We start from the raw sequence: 18702 nt of genomic DNA, 5'->3' as shown, positions 1-18702 counted from the left end.
AAATAAAAACCCAAAACCCAAAACGAGCTCAATTCCTTCTGTAACTTATCCGCCTCCTACCCAGTCCCTTCCTTGGGACCTGGAAGGTCCTGGGACCCGCCTGCTCCAGCTAAGGGAGGGCCGTCCACCACCACTGGCCATAGGATCAGGACCTCGAACACTTCAATCTGGCGGTTCCAGCCCAGTCCAACTCCGAGCCCGGACATCTAGCCCCGCCCCGCCCCGCTCGCCCCGCCCCGCTCGCCCCTTCTCGGGCCTTTAGCCGGTGTGTGACGAGCTCCGGAGCCGGGAGGGGTCTATTGCGCACGCCCAGGGTGCCCTCGGGAGGAGGAGAAAGGCCTCCTCTACGCGCCAGAGATAATGAGGCGCGGTGTTCGGCGGGCTCCTTTCCGGAAGCGGAAGCTTGGGGGGAGGGCAAAGAGGGGCCGGGAACAGACGGCGGTTGATTACTATTGCAGTGTAGCTTCGCTTCTCTCCGTCTGGGCTTCTCTGAGGCTGCGAGAGATGGTCAGGTCCGGATCTCGACCGGGCCAGGTGAGGGGTGCGGACCCGAGGAGTCCACTGTGGGGTGGAGAGGGATTGAGGTGGTTCTCGGACTGGGAGAAATGTAAAACTGCTCGAAAAAAGTAAAAACAAAGAGTGCGGCGGTATTAAAAATGTTTGGAAAGGGGAGTGGGGGGGACATTTAATCCTACCATCCTAAAACAGCCGCTCTGTCCATAGATGTATATTCTGTTTAAATCGTTGAGGTGTTCAAGAGCTCTGGTTTGGTGTTAGGTCCGGATTTGAGTTCCAGCATTGTCGCTGGGTCAGGTGAAAACCTCTCCTAATTTCATTTTCTCAGCTCTTCCACACAGTGTCGCTGTTAACTGATCTTCCGTCGGTATTGGCATCTCTGTCACACTATTGCTGGTATTTTACTACTAGCAAAAAAAAAAAAAAAAAAAAAAATAGCCCCCAACTGGTGTCTTTAGCCTTACGTTACCAAACGCACACCCCTCGTTGTAGCTAAGTGATTCTTTCTGTCTCTTTCCTACTTAAAATCTGACGCTTTTAAAAGATATCCCAGTCCTTTGGCCTGCCATCCCAGAGCCATTTTTGATCCAGCCAGAATACTTTCCAGCCCTTACCCCATTCCAGTGCCCTAGTTGTGCCAGGCCCTCTTAGTTTCCATGCCATCGAACGTTCTGTTCTTGGTCTACATGCCTTCTCTCCCTAATATTTCCCCTTTCCTTCTACAGTCCTAAAGGGCTACCTCTAAAAGGCTTCCCTAGCACCCTCACATCCCTGTAGGTTGGGTGCCCTTCATGCTTTTGCTCCCTGTACTAACCTTCATCAACCACTTTTCTGTCCAGAGGTTGCTGATCTACCTCCCCCATTAGACTGTTTTATCTCTATCTTCTGCAGTTTGGACAGCATCTGACATAGTAAATTTTCAGAGAGTGATTTAACTATTCCTCCTGCAGATCCTCTATTTACTGCTCCCTAAATATATCTAATTCTCTCTCTTTCTCTTCATTTCTTTGTCTTCCTTCATTTATCAACTCACCTATTTTCCCCATTAATGTGAATCTTATACTTTTTTTCAAGATCTGGCTCAAGACTTCTAATCTTTATGGTACTTCCAGACTGATTACACTGGTATAGATCTTTCTCTTAAACTGAATGAGTTCAGAATGTATGCAGTCAACAAGGGGATGGAAACATTACTCTTTTTGTAATCAGTCACCTACAGATTCAAATTCAAATTCTGCCACTACTGTCTTTGTGAGAATAAACAAAGTATTTTGCTTCTGAGTTTCCATTTCCTTAGCTATAAAATTGGGGTAAGAGTTCCTGTTTCAAAGAATTGGTAAAATTAATTAAATGACAGAACCTGGTAAAACATCTATCAAATGACATATATGTGCAACAAAACTCAGTTCTCTTAGGAATAGTTAACTTAATGCTATCTTAATAATAACAATAGTAGCAGCTAACATTTCAATATCATTTAGATGGTAGATGTTATTCTACATGCTTTTACATAGTAAAACTTACTTAATCCTCAAAATAGCCCTATGAGGTTGATACTATTATCATCTCCATTTTATAGAGGAGGAAATTGAGGGATGGAAAGTCAAATAATGTCCCTACAGTTACATGGCTGGTTAGCAGTTGAGACAGGATTCAGACCCACATAGCTAGTGCTGGAGTTCATTCTTTTAAACATTGCACTATACTTGGTAGGTGTGTGATTTTGAATAAGTCACCTTTCTGAACTTTAGGTTCTCACCTCACAGAAAGAATGCCAACTCACAAGAAATGCATTAAATGGAAATGAAAGGCTTTATTATAGTACATGTAAGTCATTCTACAAATGTAATATTATCTTGCACTTTTTGGTAGGAGATTGATGACCAAGAAATGATTATATTCTCTTAAATAGCAAAAAAAGAATTTAATAATAATACCCAGTGGAAGTCAGTATGAGGTAAAAGATTCATGCGGTGTGAAATGGGGCACACATTTTGGAGATCAGTTTTGCAGTTTGTATCAAGGGTCATTAAACTTCTAACTACTTTTCACCAAATAAAGGACACTTCTATTCAAGGAAATACTATAGAACCATTAAAATTTTTTGAAGACTATCTTAATATGGAAAAAAAAATTAAAGTAAAAACTGTAAGATATAGAATTACAAGTATCTGGACATTATGACTAAGTAAAAACATGGTTATGAAAAAAGATTGAAAACCTCAATAGCAAAGAGCATACCTATTGCCCAGTTCTTGGTTTCTAAATATCATTCTGCACCAAAAGGAAAAATGGCTGACCTCAGGAGTGAGGGAAGGGAATTACAAGATGAGCCTGGAGCATCTTGTTGCAGAAAGTAAGAAAGGACTCAAAAAATGATGGGGACATGTTAAAATGATAGTAGTGCTTACTGTTTGAATCTGGGATAAATTGAACATAAAAATAAATAATGATAATAGATTATAACCCATTGACTAAAATAGGAATCAGTGAGTCCATATTTATAAAAATAAATAAGAAGAAAAAGTGTTGCCTTAAAGTTGAATACAACTAATAAACATAGAATGATTTATTAGGAAATTACCATTTGACAAACATCACAGTTGATTCAGGCAAGAATCATCGATGGAAGCTAAAATACTAGACTAAATAGGAAATCTACATAGTCTTAAAGTATCTTCCCACAAAATACTTAATAATTACAAAGCTAAAAATAGTAACTTCACAGGGGAAAAACCTGGCAGACACTATCTTATGTGAGTAAAGTTTACATCACCAGTAAGGACATCATGTGCTTACTCATATCTGTTGAGAAGAACACAGCATCCCTTTTGTGGTATTCCTGCCAAAATGTATAACCTGAATCTAATCATGAGGAAACATCAGACAAATCTAATGTGTAGAGGGACACTATGCAAAAATAACTGGCCTATGACCTGTATTCTTCAGATACTCTCAAGGTTATAAAAGAAAATGAATGACAGCCTGTTGAACTGTTCCAGAGAGATACGACAACTTAATGCAACAAGTGATTCTGGATTAGACAGAAATTTTTTTCTATAAAGGAGTGTATTTGGATAATTGGCAAAATTTGAGTAATGTCTGTAGAGTAGATTATAATATCATATCAATGTTACTTTTCCTGATTTTGACCGTTATACTGTGGTTATATAAAGGAATATCCTTGTTCTTAGGTAATATTTAGGAATAAAGAGGTGCATCATGCCTGCAGTTTACTCTCAAATGGTTCAGACAAAAAAAAAAAAAAGGATTACATGTGTATATGTATGTATGTGTGTGTGTATAAAGAGAGAAAATGGCAAATGTTGTAAAATGTCAACAGTTGGGGAATTTGGGTGAAGAGTATATAGAAGTTCTTTGTACTATTATTTCAAAATGAAAAATATTTTTAAAATTGAAAGGAAATGTACCAATATGATAGTAGTTACTGTTTCAGGGTGCTTTTATCCTGGGTAATTTTCCAGATGTTCTATAAAGTCTCTGTGTATATTTTTTGGAGAAATACCATATGTAACTGTACAATTATGCCGTACATTTATCTTGGGCGGTACTTTTTTTTAATTTTGAAAGATAATTATGGTAATTGTTTTGGATTTGGTCCAGGGTGTAGCAGCACCATGATTTGGATTTTTATTATGCTTCTAGCCAGGGCACCAACACAGAATTACCAAAGGAAAAGACCCTGAAAATACGATGCAGGGAACAGGGAGCTACATTACATGGGATCTTATTTCCTCTGATGTAGGTTCTAATTCCTGGCTTCATAACCTTCATCATATTCCATGTTATCTCAAGGAGAAATATCTCTTTCAACCCAATTTTTAAAAATGCATTACCAATAGTATTCTTAAAAGGAGGGAGTACATTTCATGAATTCAAGGAAATAGTGGGATGTAATATAATAATATAACTCCAGAAAGTTTGGTAGTTCCTCCTCAAAGCTTTCTTTGGGTGAAATATGTAAATATGTCAAGAAAAAGTGTGAACTAAACTGCCAACACCACATCTGGAAGGTGGAATGAGGGGGTAAATTAGGGACTTTAACTTAGGTCTTTTTAATATTATATTTTGAATAGAGACTATATTTATCTGGTATCAAATTATTGATCTATAAAAGGACAACCTGTGGAGTCTGTTTTCTTATTCTGTCCCCCAGATACTCAGTTTCCCTCCCCAGAGGCAACCACCATTACCTGTTTGTTGTAATTCCCAGAGATACTGAATTTATGTGAAAGCAAATACATGTTCTTCCTTTCTTCCACAGAAAGCCTACTTATGTTAATTTTATGATACAAATTTTTAATAATTGCTGCATGGTTTAACAAGAAAGATTAAGAGAACAAGACATAGATAAAGAGAAATGGTAGAGTTTTTACCTGTTGGTCTTGTCAAGCATTCTGAAGAACATGGATAAATGGAATCAGAGTTATGAACTCTGCCCTCTACCTTGAATAAACTTGTATATTTTGAAGAATTTGAGAAATGTACAAAATGTTTGGGGTTGAGTATAGATTAAATTTACTGAATTAGGTATTTCTGGCCAAACTAATAACTCCAGCTTCCTTTTCAGCTTAAATAGACTCGAGGCACAAAAATATGTGTTGCTTGTTTGACATCCTGAAGTTTTAAGATGTATCACATTTATAAAATGAATAACATTTCAGGTTTTGTCAAGACAGCCTGCTGAAAATATAACAAAAAATGTTTGTGTGTCTACTATAATATTATGCTTTATGCCATAGGTGTTATCTTCAGGAAGGCACACTGGACCTGCTAAATTAACACATGGAAAGAAAGGGTAAGTCTTAAAGAAGTTTACAATTTTAGGAAGTGTCAAGAGTTTTTCACATGTTTGGTCTGGGCTATATTTTGCCTACCCTAGAAAACTAGTTGGGGCTCTACCTTTGCAAACTCTGAAGAAAAGAACCTTTCACATCTACCCATGTTAGTCATTTTACTGTTGAACAGTCTTTAGAATCTTTATAATGTCCTAAATGAATCCAACTTATGCATGTTTAGACAAGCTTTCTTGATCAACCTTTGCTGGAAAGAAGCTGACTACTTCTAATGTATTTTAGGAAAAATATATTTTTAATATTTTTAAGAATATTAACGAACTTGTTTTCTAGGACCCATGCAAGAAAAATACCACATTTTAATACAGATTCTGGCTATACTGTTCAATATGATTCAGAAAGTCAGGTAAGATTAAACTGATAGATACAATATACTCTATTTTAGTTAGTCTTCAGGTAAAAGCTAAGAGGTGGAAATAAAATGCAAAAGTAAAGTATTAATTGGCTTAAGGAAATATGAAGACTTGTGGCTTTAAAATGTTTTTTCCCAATAATAATTTGCTTCTAAAAAATTTAAAAACTGCATAGTATATGTTGTTTTCCTACACTAATATTTTACATACAAATGTATTCTAAATGACTTTCTCCTTACAGACTGAAGCTGTACAGGGGCTTGATGGTTGTGCTTCCTTACTGCAGAACATTTTGAGAAATGAAGATTCAGGTTTTATTTTTTAAATATGTCTTACCTGACCACCTTTTCTCAATTAAGTAGTTCTTTTAATGCTAATGAGTTTTTGTTTTAATTGTACATAGGTTCAGAAACAGCATATTCAGAAAATAGATGTAATTCCATTTCCAGACCTTTAGAAAGCAAAAGGTATGGATCGAAAAAGAAAGGACCTGAAAAACGTACTGTTACTTCAGCTGTCCGGAAGGAAATTTGTAAGCATTTTTTCTCTTATTTATTTAAATACAATCTTTAATTCTGGGGGTTTTGATAAATTATCAGTATTATGCTGTTGTCTTTCAGTTTAATAATATATTATTCAGGTGTGTCTGTGTGCTTACGCTTCTCTTTCTGTGTTCGGCTTCTACCCTCTGAGTAGTTTACTTATTATCACTTTCCCCAGAAGAAAGGTAGAAAAAGAGACTATAGATTTGTAGGAGAAAAGGTTCAAACTCAGAATGATAATTGGGGCATTTTCTAGAGTTGTCTTTGTTCTCTATGCCATTTGTTTTCATGGCCAGTAACAAGTTGGTTGTGTTGCAGTGTATACTTATAGATACTAATTGTTTTTAAAATATTTTATGTGTATCTATCCTAAATTGATTCTCAACTTGTTGAGCTCCACAGTTACAATACATAGTGTGTAAGAAGGTAAAATTCCAAGTTAGATAGATATGTAAGGAAAGAGGGCCTCCACTGATTGATGGTGGACATAGCCATTGGTGTTTTACAACTTCACAGTTAACTTTTCTGACTTAATTAAGTGTAATAATTCAGCAAACAGTTCAGAACATGCAAATTTTGATTATGTTGCTCCCTTAGAGACCTATAGAACAAGATAACCCAAATGGAGATGAAAAAGTCCTGAATAGGGATGCAAATGGGCAAGAATGAGACTAGCTAGCGTCACAGTTCAGGTGGACCGGAAATGTCAGCATAGCAGTACACACTTAGATTCAAGCTTAGGCAAGGGGTGGAGTATGGAAGGTTATCTGAGGCAAAAGCCCTGGATATCAAGAGATCAGGAGCCAGGCAAAGAGGCTGAGTAAATGTGGGTAGAACATTCATAGGAATAAAAGTTGATGTACCGGATAGTCCTGAGTTGGAGGGCTAAGGCAATAGAAACAGCTTACTTTAGTCTTCCTAACCCACCTTGGAGACCAGTCACATGTATCCACATACTATGTGTCTAAGATGGTAGCTACTAGCCACATGTGGCTATTGAGCACTTGAATTATGTCCAGTACAACCAAGGAGCTGAATTTTAAATATTTTAATTTTAATTATTTCAAATTTAAATTTGAAAATTAATACTTGATTCAGTTGCCAGAAAACTTTTAATATATTTGGAATAAATTGGGTATGTGAATCTACTTTTTCAGCTATATAATTTATGAAATCTATATACAGATCAAGTATTTCTGATGAAAATTTAGCATCCAGATTTAGATGTGCTTTAAGTGTAAAATATATACTGCATTTAGAGACTGAGTACAAAAAGTTTAAAAAAATCTATTTTTATATGAATTACATAGTGAAATGTTAATATTTTTGATATGTTGATTTAAATAAAATACAGAAATTATTTTACCTAATTTTTTTTTTTTTTTTACTTTTTTAATATGGCCACTGAAAAGTTTTAGGTTATATATATGGCTTGCATTATATTTCTCTTGGAAGCATTGGTCTAAATCAAGGATTAGCAAACTATAGCTAATTTTATTTTATAAATAATGTTTAGCTATTTTGTTTGTTAATTTTGTAAATAAAGTGTTATTGCAACATAGGCTTGCTCATTCATTTATGTATTTCCTATGACTGCTTTTGTGCTACACCAGTAGAGGTACGTAGTTGTAACAGAGACTGCCTGGCCTGCAAAGCCTAACATATTTACTATGTGGCCTTGGAAGAAAAAGTTTGCCAACCCTTGTTCTAAACTCTTAAAGCAGAGACCTATTTATTTGGGCCCAGCGGACAACGAAAGGAGTGGTGGCACCAACTGCCTGTTCTTCCGCTCTTCTACTTTTTGTCCCAAGGCAGGTTATTTCTTATCCAGGGCACTCTTCCTCAAGGAACTCTCATTTGGTATGTATCTGACTGACAGTGGGTGCTATGGTAGTAACTTGTTGGGTCCTAACTTAACTGCTTCTTCCTGTCAGGATTCCAAAAGGAAAGAGATGGCAACACTCAAATTAGAATAATTTGAGGAGGGTTTATTTACAAAGGGACTCCTTACAAAGGTATGAGTGGGTATAGGAAAACCATAAGGGATTGTGCAGTAGCCCAGTGCTAGCAGCAGCAGCAGCAGCAGCAGCAGCAGCAGCAGCGCTGTTATCATCTGTAGGCCATAAGAGATAAGGAGAAGGAGAGGTTACTAGGATTCAGAAAGAGGACATTGTGTAGAGTAGGCCTCCTTGAGAAGAGCAGTGCACTTCGTTCAAGGGACACAGCCCAAGTTGGCCTCACAGGGAGGGAATTGGGAATAAATATTCTTACATCATGCTTCTTCCTTTCCTTTATATGCCAAGATTCCTATTGGTTCAAATCCAGCAGGAGTGCTGTTGACATGTCAGGTCTAAGATTTGATTTGTTTTCTCCTTACGAACTAATAAGTTAGTTACTGTGTCATGGATGCTGGCAGAAGAAACATGACTCCTAGGTCAGAGACAGAGGACTTTATTACTCACATGCACATCCAAGCAATGTGTGTTCCATTATATTTGTGTTGGTTTTCCATTCCCCCCAGTCCTTGTGGAGTTGGTGTGATGGACCCAAATGGATGCCATGCATGCTGTGGGTTTGGGTTGCCGCTGAGGAACTGTGAACTCGGGAAATCCATGCTTTTATAGCAGGTAATAAGATAGCTTGCCCTTTGTCCCAGAGGGAAACATAACCTCACATCTTAAAATTGCTTGCTCAAACACAACTCCAAGAAATGGCCTAGAGGAAGTACTTAGGTAAAGGCCTTGCTTCCTTGGCATACTCAGCAAGACATGTAAGAGCAGGAGAGACCCGTGAAGGGCTGCCTTTCTCAACAATGTGATCTATATATATCAGCATTCCAGGGAGAGCAGAGTAGAGATGAGTAGAGGATAGGTTTGGAGGACCATATGGAAGATATCTGTCATACCGGGTCTCTAGCATTAAATTCTTATTTGGATTAGAGTCGAATCAGCCATTCTGGCCTGTGGTCATGGCACAATATTATTATTGTTCTTTCCTCCACACTTTTCTTAGCAGAAGGAAGGACCTGCTTCCCATAGACATTCTCAATTAAGGTTGCAATATTGGACATTAGTTCACATTGACATATTTATTCCTAAGGCTAACTCATTAGAAACAGAAGCCTCCTTCCCTTGGGTTCACCTGCTCTTTTTTTTAGTTTACCAGAGTGTAGCACTATCTTTGAAATAACATGTTATTTTGTAGTTAGCTGCTGTTAACTAGGGCAAGGTTTTTGCTCTATTACCACAGTGCTCAACAATACACAAAAGCCGCACTCAGTACTTGCTCTCTTTTCCCTGTCTCCCCAAGTGAGATAGTCATAAATAGAACTTTAAGGAATATCTTATGGCATGTTAACTTTTATCTGTATATTATTTTAATTTTAAAATGCATTATCTTGCTATTTGGTGTTAACCTTCTTCTGGGGCCTCCTTGTGTACTTTCTGTCTGGGACATGCCTTATCATTGAGTATCTATGGAGTCAAGTAAGCCCATCTTCATGCATAATGGGAGTAAGAAGGCAGACAGGCAGTTCCAGAAATGCACTGAACTTACTTGGGAGTGCTCCTGACATTTAAAGAAAAAAAACTCTTTAATAAGCAACTTTTTATATTTAATAAATATGTTGGATGCTTTGGGCATGTGACTCTGCTTTCAGTAACATACATATATTGTTGCTCTCACTTTGGGGAGATGAATCATTACAGGCAGTATCCTGTGAACTTTGCCCATATCAAAGCCAGGTGTTCTTTTATATATTTCTAATTATAATTGGCATCCGGTGACTCTTTTCTTCATCAGATGTTTGTTCAGTATTTGGGTTTTGGGTGGCAGGAATTTTCTCATTTGTCAGACAATGAAAAAACATCCAGTGCTTGTACAGCGGGTTCAATTTGTTGGTAATCTTTTTTTTTTTTTTTCAAGTGTGTAGTAGCAATAGAAATGCAGTCTTCTTTATATATCTATGATTATCACTTGTCTTGGATTATTCGCTTTGAAGGTTTTCTATCTTCAGTACAATTATTCAACATTAATAGAGCTTCATATGGATTGAGTTAAGAAAGGAGCAAGCTAAGTCATTTTAATTCTAAAGCTTTGATTCGGAGTTTAATAATTTATGTCGGATGATGACATCTGCTGGCAGAGGCTTAATATTATAGCTCACCTTTATCAAAGATGGTGAAAACCACTCCTTGAAAAGAATGTGAGTGAGAACCAATGCCTGGGAGCTATGTGTGTGAAATCTGATAATTCTTCAAACCTCAGGTGCTTATTATAAGGGGCCAAAGGTGATCCAAGAGCAAATGAGGGACAAAAGAAGAGTGTTTCTTGGACTGCCATGGGCTGATACAGTCTCACGCTCCATCATTTTGGATTTCAAAGTTAAATGTTTTGGAGGGTAATTTTTCATTTGATTTATTACAAATATTTGATTTCCAGTAAGAAATAATATTTTCTTAGAAATTTGTTTACTAGCCAATTATGTTATAGCTCATCTAGTCAAATAGTGAAAAATAACTATTATGACTTCTGATTTTAATCACCTTTCTCAGAAGAAACATGTTTGTAGGTATACATTTATCAAAATTAGATGGGAAATTTAAGCATATGAAATATTTGTTAGTCTTAAGACTTTGCAGCCATTGGTAATACATATAACATTTATAAGTTCTATGTGCTAGATATTGATTTGACTGCTTTACAAGTGTTATCTCATTTACTTCTCACAATAACCTTATGGATTAAGTACTCATTACTTTTCTGATGAGAAAAAGGAGGCCCAGAGAGGTTAAGTAATTTGTCCAAGGTTACCCAGCTAATGAGAGTTAGATGTCATATTCAGGCCTGACAAGTGAATTCATAGTAATAGAGCTTCTGTCTCAAAAGGAAACATAACCGGTCAAAATGGAAGCATCTAATATTGCCAACCATTTTCATAGTTAAATTTTAATCTAATAGTCTTTAAATTTTTTTCTCCATATTTAGTGGTTATAATATTTAATCTGCCTTTAAGTTTTTTTTCTGTTCTTGCTTCTGCACATAGTTTTATGCTTTTAGCAATGATTTTATTTTCAATAAACGATATATTATTATATATTTGGAGGATTTCATGCCATTTTAAAAATTCAACTTTTTTCATTTTTTAAAAAATTTCAAGAATAAATTTCGTAAAGCAACTGTATAAATCTCAATAAAATTTTTGCATGTGTATATACCCATATTGTCACCACTCAGATAAAGATAAAGAACAATGTCAGCACCCTACAAGGCTCCCTCACTATTGGTATCCTTACCATCCCCACTAGTACCTAGTCCCTCATCCCCTGGATAACCACTGTTCTTACTTCTATCTCTTCTGGCTAGTTTTGCCTGTTTTTGAACTTCATATAAATGGAATTGTGCACTATATACTCATGTGTCTGACACCTTTCACTCAGCCTTATGTCTGTTAAATTCGTCCAGTTAGTTGTGTATTTCAGTGTTTTGTTTTTTTTCATTGCTATTTAGTGTTATGAATATACCACAATTTATTTATCTATTTCTACTATTGATCACTATTTGGGTGTTTTCAGTTTTTGGCTACTTTTAATAAAGTAGTTGGTACATTCTTGGTTCATGTCTTTTAATGGATATAAGCACTCATTTCTGTTAGGTGTATACCCAGGAGGAGAATTGCTATGTCATAGAATATATGTATGTTTAACTTTGACAGATACTGCCAAAAGCTGTATGTTTCTAAATTTATTTTCTTTTCTAAATTTATTTCATTTCTTGATAGCCTATGACCTACCAGAACACTCTCATTTCTGTTAATACTCTTTAAAAAACATTTAGGAAGGGCTTCTTTTTAGATAGGGAAATAGATCTCAGATTTTGGTACTAATTTATAGAGAAGCGCTTTGTAGAAAACTTGGTTGTTTTTCCATTATTCATTTATTAATGCCAGGATTCTACTCTGTATGTAAACTAATACCAGATTCTATGGGAGAAAATAATGAAGTATAAGATAAAACCCTGACTAAAGAAGCTTATAGTTTAGTTAGAGGGACAAAAGTATGAAAACATAAGCAATGTAGGGTATGTGCCTCGTATAGACGTATATACTCTGAGATAGTAAAGAACAGTCACTGGACTGGAATGATTAGGAAAAGTTTCATGGAAGAGGAAAGCCTTCAGATGAGCCTTGGTAAGTTGCATAGAATTGAATTGGAAGGGATGAGTCAGCATGAGTAATGCTAAGAAAAGTGAGAAGGGACAGTGGGTGACTAAATTGAGTTGTGAGTGATGGCAAGATAACTGGAAGAGTAGGCTGTGGTCAGGCTTTGGAGACCTTAGATGCCAGGTTAAGATGATTTTTTTTGAAGGCACAATGTATAGATAAAGTCCACTTTTCTTCTTGATATTTTCTTCTTTACAGTCAAAGCATCCGAATTGTTTCAAAATGTCCTGCTTTTCCTATTCCATTTTCCTCTGAGAGTATGAACTGAACAAGGGGCATTGTGAAGAATTTTTATTGGACTTTAGGGAGACTGTAATACCCGTAGGAGCTCTTTATGTCAGAATATAGTTGGAGAACTTCTGGGGAAGATGGTGGAGTAGGGAGCTTCCAGGACTAACTCCAAGAACAGGTAGTAGATAGGCAGAAAACATCTGAAACAACTGTTTTGGGGCCCCAGGGACCAGGAGAACATTGTACAGCATCCAGGAAAGAAGATGAAAAAGAGACAAAGAAACTGTGGTAAAGAACTGTGAGTAACTCACTCTGTTGCCATGGCCAGTGGCCATCCCACTTCTTGAGGCAAGCTGCCTCAGATCTGGTCCTGGCTGGCACTGCAGATGATGTGGATGTTATAAGCCCTTTTCCCCAAGAACAAGGGTGGGGCACAGCCAAGCACTAATCATGCCTTTTGATCGGTGAATTTAAATCACTGGTTCCTGGCTCTAAACTGCTGTTTGAACCCACTCCAGCAGGGACTGCTACAGCGATTGTTTCAACTCCACTCCTGACAGGGGCAAAGGCACTGGGAGGTTTCAGGGCCTCCTTAGGGCTAAAGGGAACAGTTTCCTGAAGAGCTCCATCTGCTGGAAGGCCAGGAGAATGCAACTTTGGGGAGCCATCAAAAGGGCTTTTTGGATTCTTTCCTGATCCTCTTCCTGGGGCTCTGTGGAACAGGTCTGCATCCCCTTCATTGGTCCCTGGCCCTATTTTGGCTGGGAAATACTGACTTGGGAAAGTCCTCTCTGGGATGGCGCTCCTCCCAGAATTTGTCCTCCAGGCAAAAGCAGCTAGAGGCCATGAAAGGAGAGTAAAAAAAATTATAGAAACGAAACAAAGACAAACAGAACAGATCAAAATTCTCAGAGAAGAAACAGAGGAAAGAAAGCTTCTCCTGGGGTGAGGGGTGGGGTGGGGTGGGATGAAACAATTGCACAAATAGTGCAATCTTAAAACTTGTACCACATACCCAGGGCAAGAATCAAATGAGGAAGAGCTTATAAAACCAGGTCAGTGCAATTTAAAGGTCTAGAATAAGTGGAAACGTGTCAAAGAAGAGTCTTAACACATGACCAGTCAAATTAAAACCCTAGGCAATAGAGAGAAACTGACCTTCAGAGTAAATTCATCAAGATAATCCGATGCTTACAAGCCATACTAAAACAGGAAATTAGGGCTCTGCTGACGGAATAAATTAAAACTTAAGAGGTGACACAGAATTTGGAACAACTGATCAAAGTTGTTAAAACAAATCTCCGAAATCACTTCAAGGAGGTGAGGGAAAATATGGCTACAGAGATAAAGGGTATCAAGAAGACACAGGGTGAGCATAAAGAAGAAATTGAAAGTATGAAAAGAAACATAACAATTTATGAGAATGAAAGGCACACTAGAAGAGATTAAAAATACACTAGATGTATTTGAGAGCAGATATGAACAGGCAGAAGAAAGAATCAGCAAACTAGAAGGACAATCAAAATCTTACAGACAAGAACATGATAGAGAAAAGAAGGGAAAAAAATGAGCAGGGTCTCAGGAATTTGACAGCAGGAAACACACAAACATACATGCCATGGGTGTCCCAGGAGAAGAGATGGGAAAAGGGACAGAAAGAATGCTTGAGGAAATAATGGCCCAAAATTTCCCAACTCTGGAAAAAGACGTAAATACACATGTCCAAACAGAATAAATCCTAATAGACCTACTCAAGACACATACTGCTCAGAATGTCAAATGCCAAAGATAAAGAAAGAATCCTAAAAGCAAGAGAAAAGCAATTTGTCACATACAAGGGATCCGCAATAAGACTAAGCCCCGATTTCTCATCAGAAACTATGGAGGTGAGAAGACACTGGTTTGATGTATTTAAGGTCCTGAAGAGAAAAACTGCCATTCAAGAATTCTTTATCTGCAATTCAAAAATGAGGGAGAGTTTAAAATATTCACAGATAAACAGAAACTGAGAGAGTTCGTCAACAAGAAACCTACCCTACAAGAAATACTAAAGGGAGTTCTGCAGGCTGAAAGGAAATGACAGAAGAGAGAGGTTTGGAGGAGAGTGTAGAAATGAAGATTATCAGTAAGGGTAACTAAATGGGTAAAAAGAGAGTGAAAAATAACATGACATATAAAAGCCAAAGGATGAAATGTTTGAAGTACTCCCTTTATAGTAATAACATTGAGTGTTAATGGATTAATCAGTCAAAAGACATGGATTGGCTGAATGGATAAAAAGTATGATCCATCTATCTGCTGTCTACAAAAGATTTACCTTAGACCCAAGGACACAAATAGGTTGAAAATGAAAGGTTGGAAAAAGATATTCCACACAAAGAGTAAACAAAAAAGAGCTGGGGTTGCTATACTAATGACAAAATAGACTTTAAATGCAAAGCTCTTATAAGAGACAAAAAAGGACACTATATATTAATGAAAGGGGCAATCCACCAAGGTGAAATAATCATAAGTATATAAGCACCTAACCAAGGTGCCCCAAAATACTTCAGGCAAACACTGGCAAAACTGAAGAGAGAAATAAATGTCTCTAACAGTAATAGTTGGAGACTTCAATACACCACTCTCATCAATAGATAGAACATCTAGACATGATTAATAAGGAAACAGAGAACTTGAATAATATGATAAATGCGCTAGACCCAACAGACATATACAGAACATTGTACCCCCAAACAGCAGTGGAGTATATACATTCTTCTCAAGTGCCCATGGATCATTCTCCAGTATAGGCCACATATTGGGTCAGAAAGCAAGTCTCAATAAATTTTAGAATACTTAAATTATACAAAACACTTTCTCTGGTCACAATGGAGTTGAAGCTAAGCTGGAAATGGATAAGAGGCAGGGAACTAGAAAATTCACAAATACATGGAGGTTAAACACTTAAAATAGTCAGTGGATCAAAGAAGAAATTGCAAGAGAAATCACTAAATATCTCAAGATGAATGAAAGTGAGAACACAACATATCAAAACTTACGGGAGTCAGTGAAGCCAGTGCTGAAAAGGAAATTTATGGCCCTACATTAACAAAGAAGAAGAAAGCTAAAATCTAAAACCTAACTGCACACCTGGAGGAACTAGAAAAAGAAACCAATCTCAAAGCAAGCAGAATGAAAGAAATAACAAAGATTAGAGCAGAAATAAATGAAATTGAGAATAAAAAGCATTGAAGAGAGTTAACAAAACCAAAAGTTGGTTCTTTGAGAGGATCAATAAAATTGACAAAACTTTAGCTAAACTGACAAAAAGAAGATGCAAATAAATGAGAAACTTAAGGGGAGACATCCCACAAACAAAAAGGATCATGAGAGGATATGATGAACAACTGTATGCCAACCAATTAGACAACCTAGATGAAATGGAAAAATTCCTAGAAACACACAAACAACCTATGCTGGCTCCAGAAGAAATAGAAGATCTCAGCAGAGATCTTGTAGAGATTGAATTAGTTGTCAAAAACCGCCCAACAAAGAAAAGCCCAGGACCAGATGGCTTCCTAGGTGAATTCTACCAATCATTCCAAGAAGAGTTCATACCAATCCTGCTCCAACTCTTCTAAAAAATAATTGAAAAGAAGGGAACACTACTTGACTCATTCTGTGAAGCCAACATTACCCTAATACCATAGCCAAATAAAGATACTACAAGAAGAGAAAATTACAGACCAATTTCTCTAATGAATGTAGACACAAAAATCCTCAGCAGAATACTTGCACATTGAATTCAATAGCACATTAAAAGAATTACACAACATGATCAAGGGAGTTTTACCCCAGCCATGCAAGGGTGATTCAAGACAAGAAAATCACTCAGTGTAATACACCACACTAACAAATCAAAAGCGGAGAATCACATGATCATCTCAATTGACTCAGAAAAGGCATTTGACAAAATCCATCATCCTTTCCTGATAAAAACACTTCAAAAGAGAGGAATACAAGGAAACGTCCTTAACCCGATAAAGGGCATAGATGAAGAACCCACAGCTGACATCGTACTTGATGGTGAAAGACTGAAAGCTTTCTAAAATCTGGAACAAGAAAAGGATGCCTCCATTACCATTGTTATTCAACATTGTGCTAGAAGTTCTAGCTAGAGCAGTTAGGCAAGAGAAAGAAATACATCCAGATTGGAAAGGAAGAAGTAAAACTTTGCCTATTTGCAGATGACACGATCCTATATATTAGAAAGTCCTGAAAAACTATCAGAAAGCTAGTAGAGGTAATAAACGAGCTCTGCAAAGTGGTGGGATACAAGATCAACATGTAAAAATCAGTAGTGTTTCTATACACTAGTAATGAGCAATCTGAGGAGGAAAAAAAATTCCATTTATAATGGCAACTAAAACAATCAAATATCTAGGAATAAGTTTAACCAAGGATGTAAAGGACTTAAAACTAAAAAAAAAAATTGCTAAAAGAAATCAAAGAAAGCCTAAATAAATGGAAGGACTTCCTGCAATATGTATTGGAAGACTAAATATCATTAAGATGTCAGTTCTACCTAAATTGATTTACAGATTCAACACAATCCCAATCAGAATTCCAAAGCCTACTTTGCAGAAATTGAAAAGCTAATTATCACATTTATTTGGAAGGGTAAGGGGCCACAAAAGCCAAAAACATCTTGAAAAAGAGCAATGTTCTTCCTAACTTTAAAGCATGTTACAAAGCTACAGTGGTCAAAACAGCATGATACTTGTATAAAGATAAGATATATTGAGCAATGAAATCAAATTGTGAGTTAGAAATAGACTCTCATATCTACGGCCAATTAGTATTTAACACAGCTGTCAAGTTCACTCAACTGGGCAGAATGTCTCTTCAACAAATGGTACTGGGAGAACTGGGTAACCATATGCAAAAGAATGAAAGAGGACCCCTATTCCACACCTTGTATAAAAATTAACTCAAAATGGATCAAAGATCTAAATGTAAGAGCCACCACCATAAAACTCCTAGAAGAAAATGTAGGGAAGCATCTCCAAGTTCTTGTGGTAGGCAATGGTTTCTTAGACTTTATACCCAAAGCACAAGAAACAAAAGAATAAATGGGACCTTCTCAAAATTATGCTTCAAAGGACTTGCCAAGAAACTTAAAAGGCAGTCTACTCAACAAGAGAAAATATTTGGAAACCACATACCCGATAAAGAGTTTAATATCCAGAATATATAAAGAAATCCTGCAACTCAACAATAAAAAGACAACCCAATTAAAAAATGGGCAAAAGACTCAAATAGACATTTTTCCAAAGAGGAAATACAGATGGCCAAAAAGCACATGAAAAGATGCTCAGTATCACTAGTCATTAGGAAAATGCAAATCAAAACCATATAAAATATCATTTCACAGCTACTAGAATGGCCACTTTTAAAAGAACAGAAAACTCAAATGTGAGAAGTATGTGGAGAAATAGGAACACTCATTCCCTGCTGATAGGATAGCTATTGTGGAATACAGTTTGGTGCTACCTCAGTGTGCCAGTTTGGATGTATTATGTCCCCCAAAACTCCGTGTTCTTTGATGCAGTCTTGTGTGGGCAGATGTATTAGTGTTGATTAGATTAGAATTCTTTGAGTGTTTCCATGGAGATGTGACTCAATCAACTGTGAGTGAAACATTTGATTGGATAATTTCCATGGAGGTATTACCCTGCCCATTCAGGGTGGGTGTTAATTGGATCACTGGAGTCATATAAAGGAATTCACAAACAGAAGGACCTCAGAGCAACTGAGAGTGACATTTTGAAGAAGAGCTGCAGCTAAGGAGAGGACAAAATGCCCCAAGAACAACATTTTGGAGAATGCCATTTTGAAATGCAACCTGGGAACAAGTGGACATCAGCCATGTGCCTTCCAAGCTAACAGAGGTTTTCCGGATGCCACTGGCTATCCTCCAG

The 18702-nt window shown here is 37.0% G+C and overlaps 1 protein-coding gene across 2 annotated transcripts in view; it reads left to right on the top strand.

Annotated features, from left to right (window-relative positions):
• The first annotated feature begins 381 nt into the window (after positions 1–381).
• CCDC14 (coiled-coil domain containing 14) overlaps positions 382–18702 on the top strand; it is a 71167-nt gene continuing 52846 nt past the window's right edge. The window contains exons 1-5 of one of the 2 annotated variants that reach the window (XM_037837109.1): positions 382–534; positions 5280–5335; positions 5667–5739; positions 5988–6057; positions 6150–6278. In XM_037837109.1, the coding sequence (XP_037693037.1) occupies positions 505–534; positions 5280–5335; positions 5667–5739; positions 5988–6057; positions 6150–6278 (358 nt within the window). In that variant the 5' untranslated portion in view covers positions 382–504. The remainder of the gene's footprint in view (positions 535–5279; positions 5336–5666; positions 5740–5987; positions 6058–6149; positions 6279–18702) is intronic. The other variant, XM_037837115.1, reaches the window with a different exon arrangement.

The sequence above is a fragment of the Choloepus didactylus genome, chromosome 1 (assembly GCF_015220235.1).
Source record: "Choloepus didactylus isolate mChoDid1 chromosome 1, mChoDid1.pri, whole genome shotgun sequence".
Lineage (NCBI taxonomy): Eukaryota > Metazoa > Chordata > Mammalia > Pilosa > Megalonychidae > Choloepus > Choloepus didactylus.
This window is presented reverse-complemented; position numbering and strand designations above follow the sequence as displayed.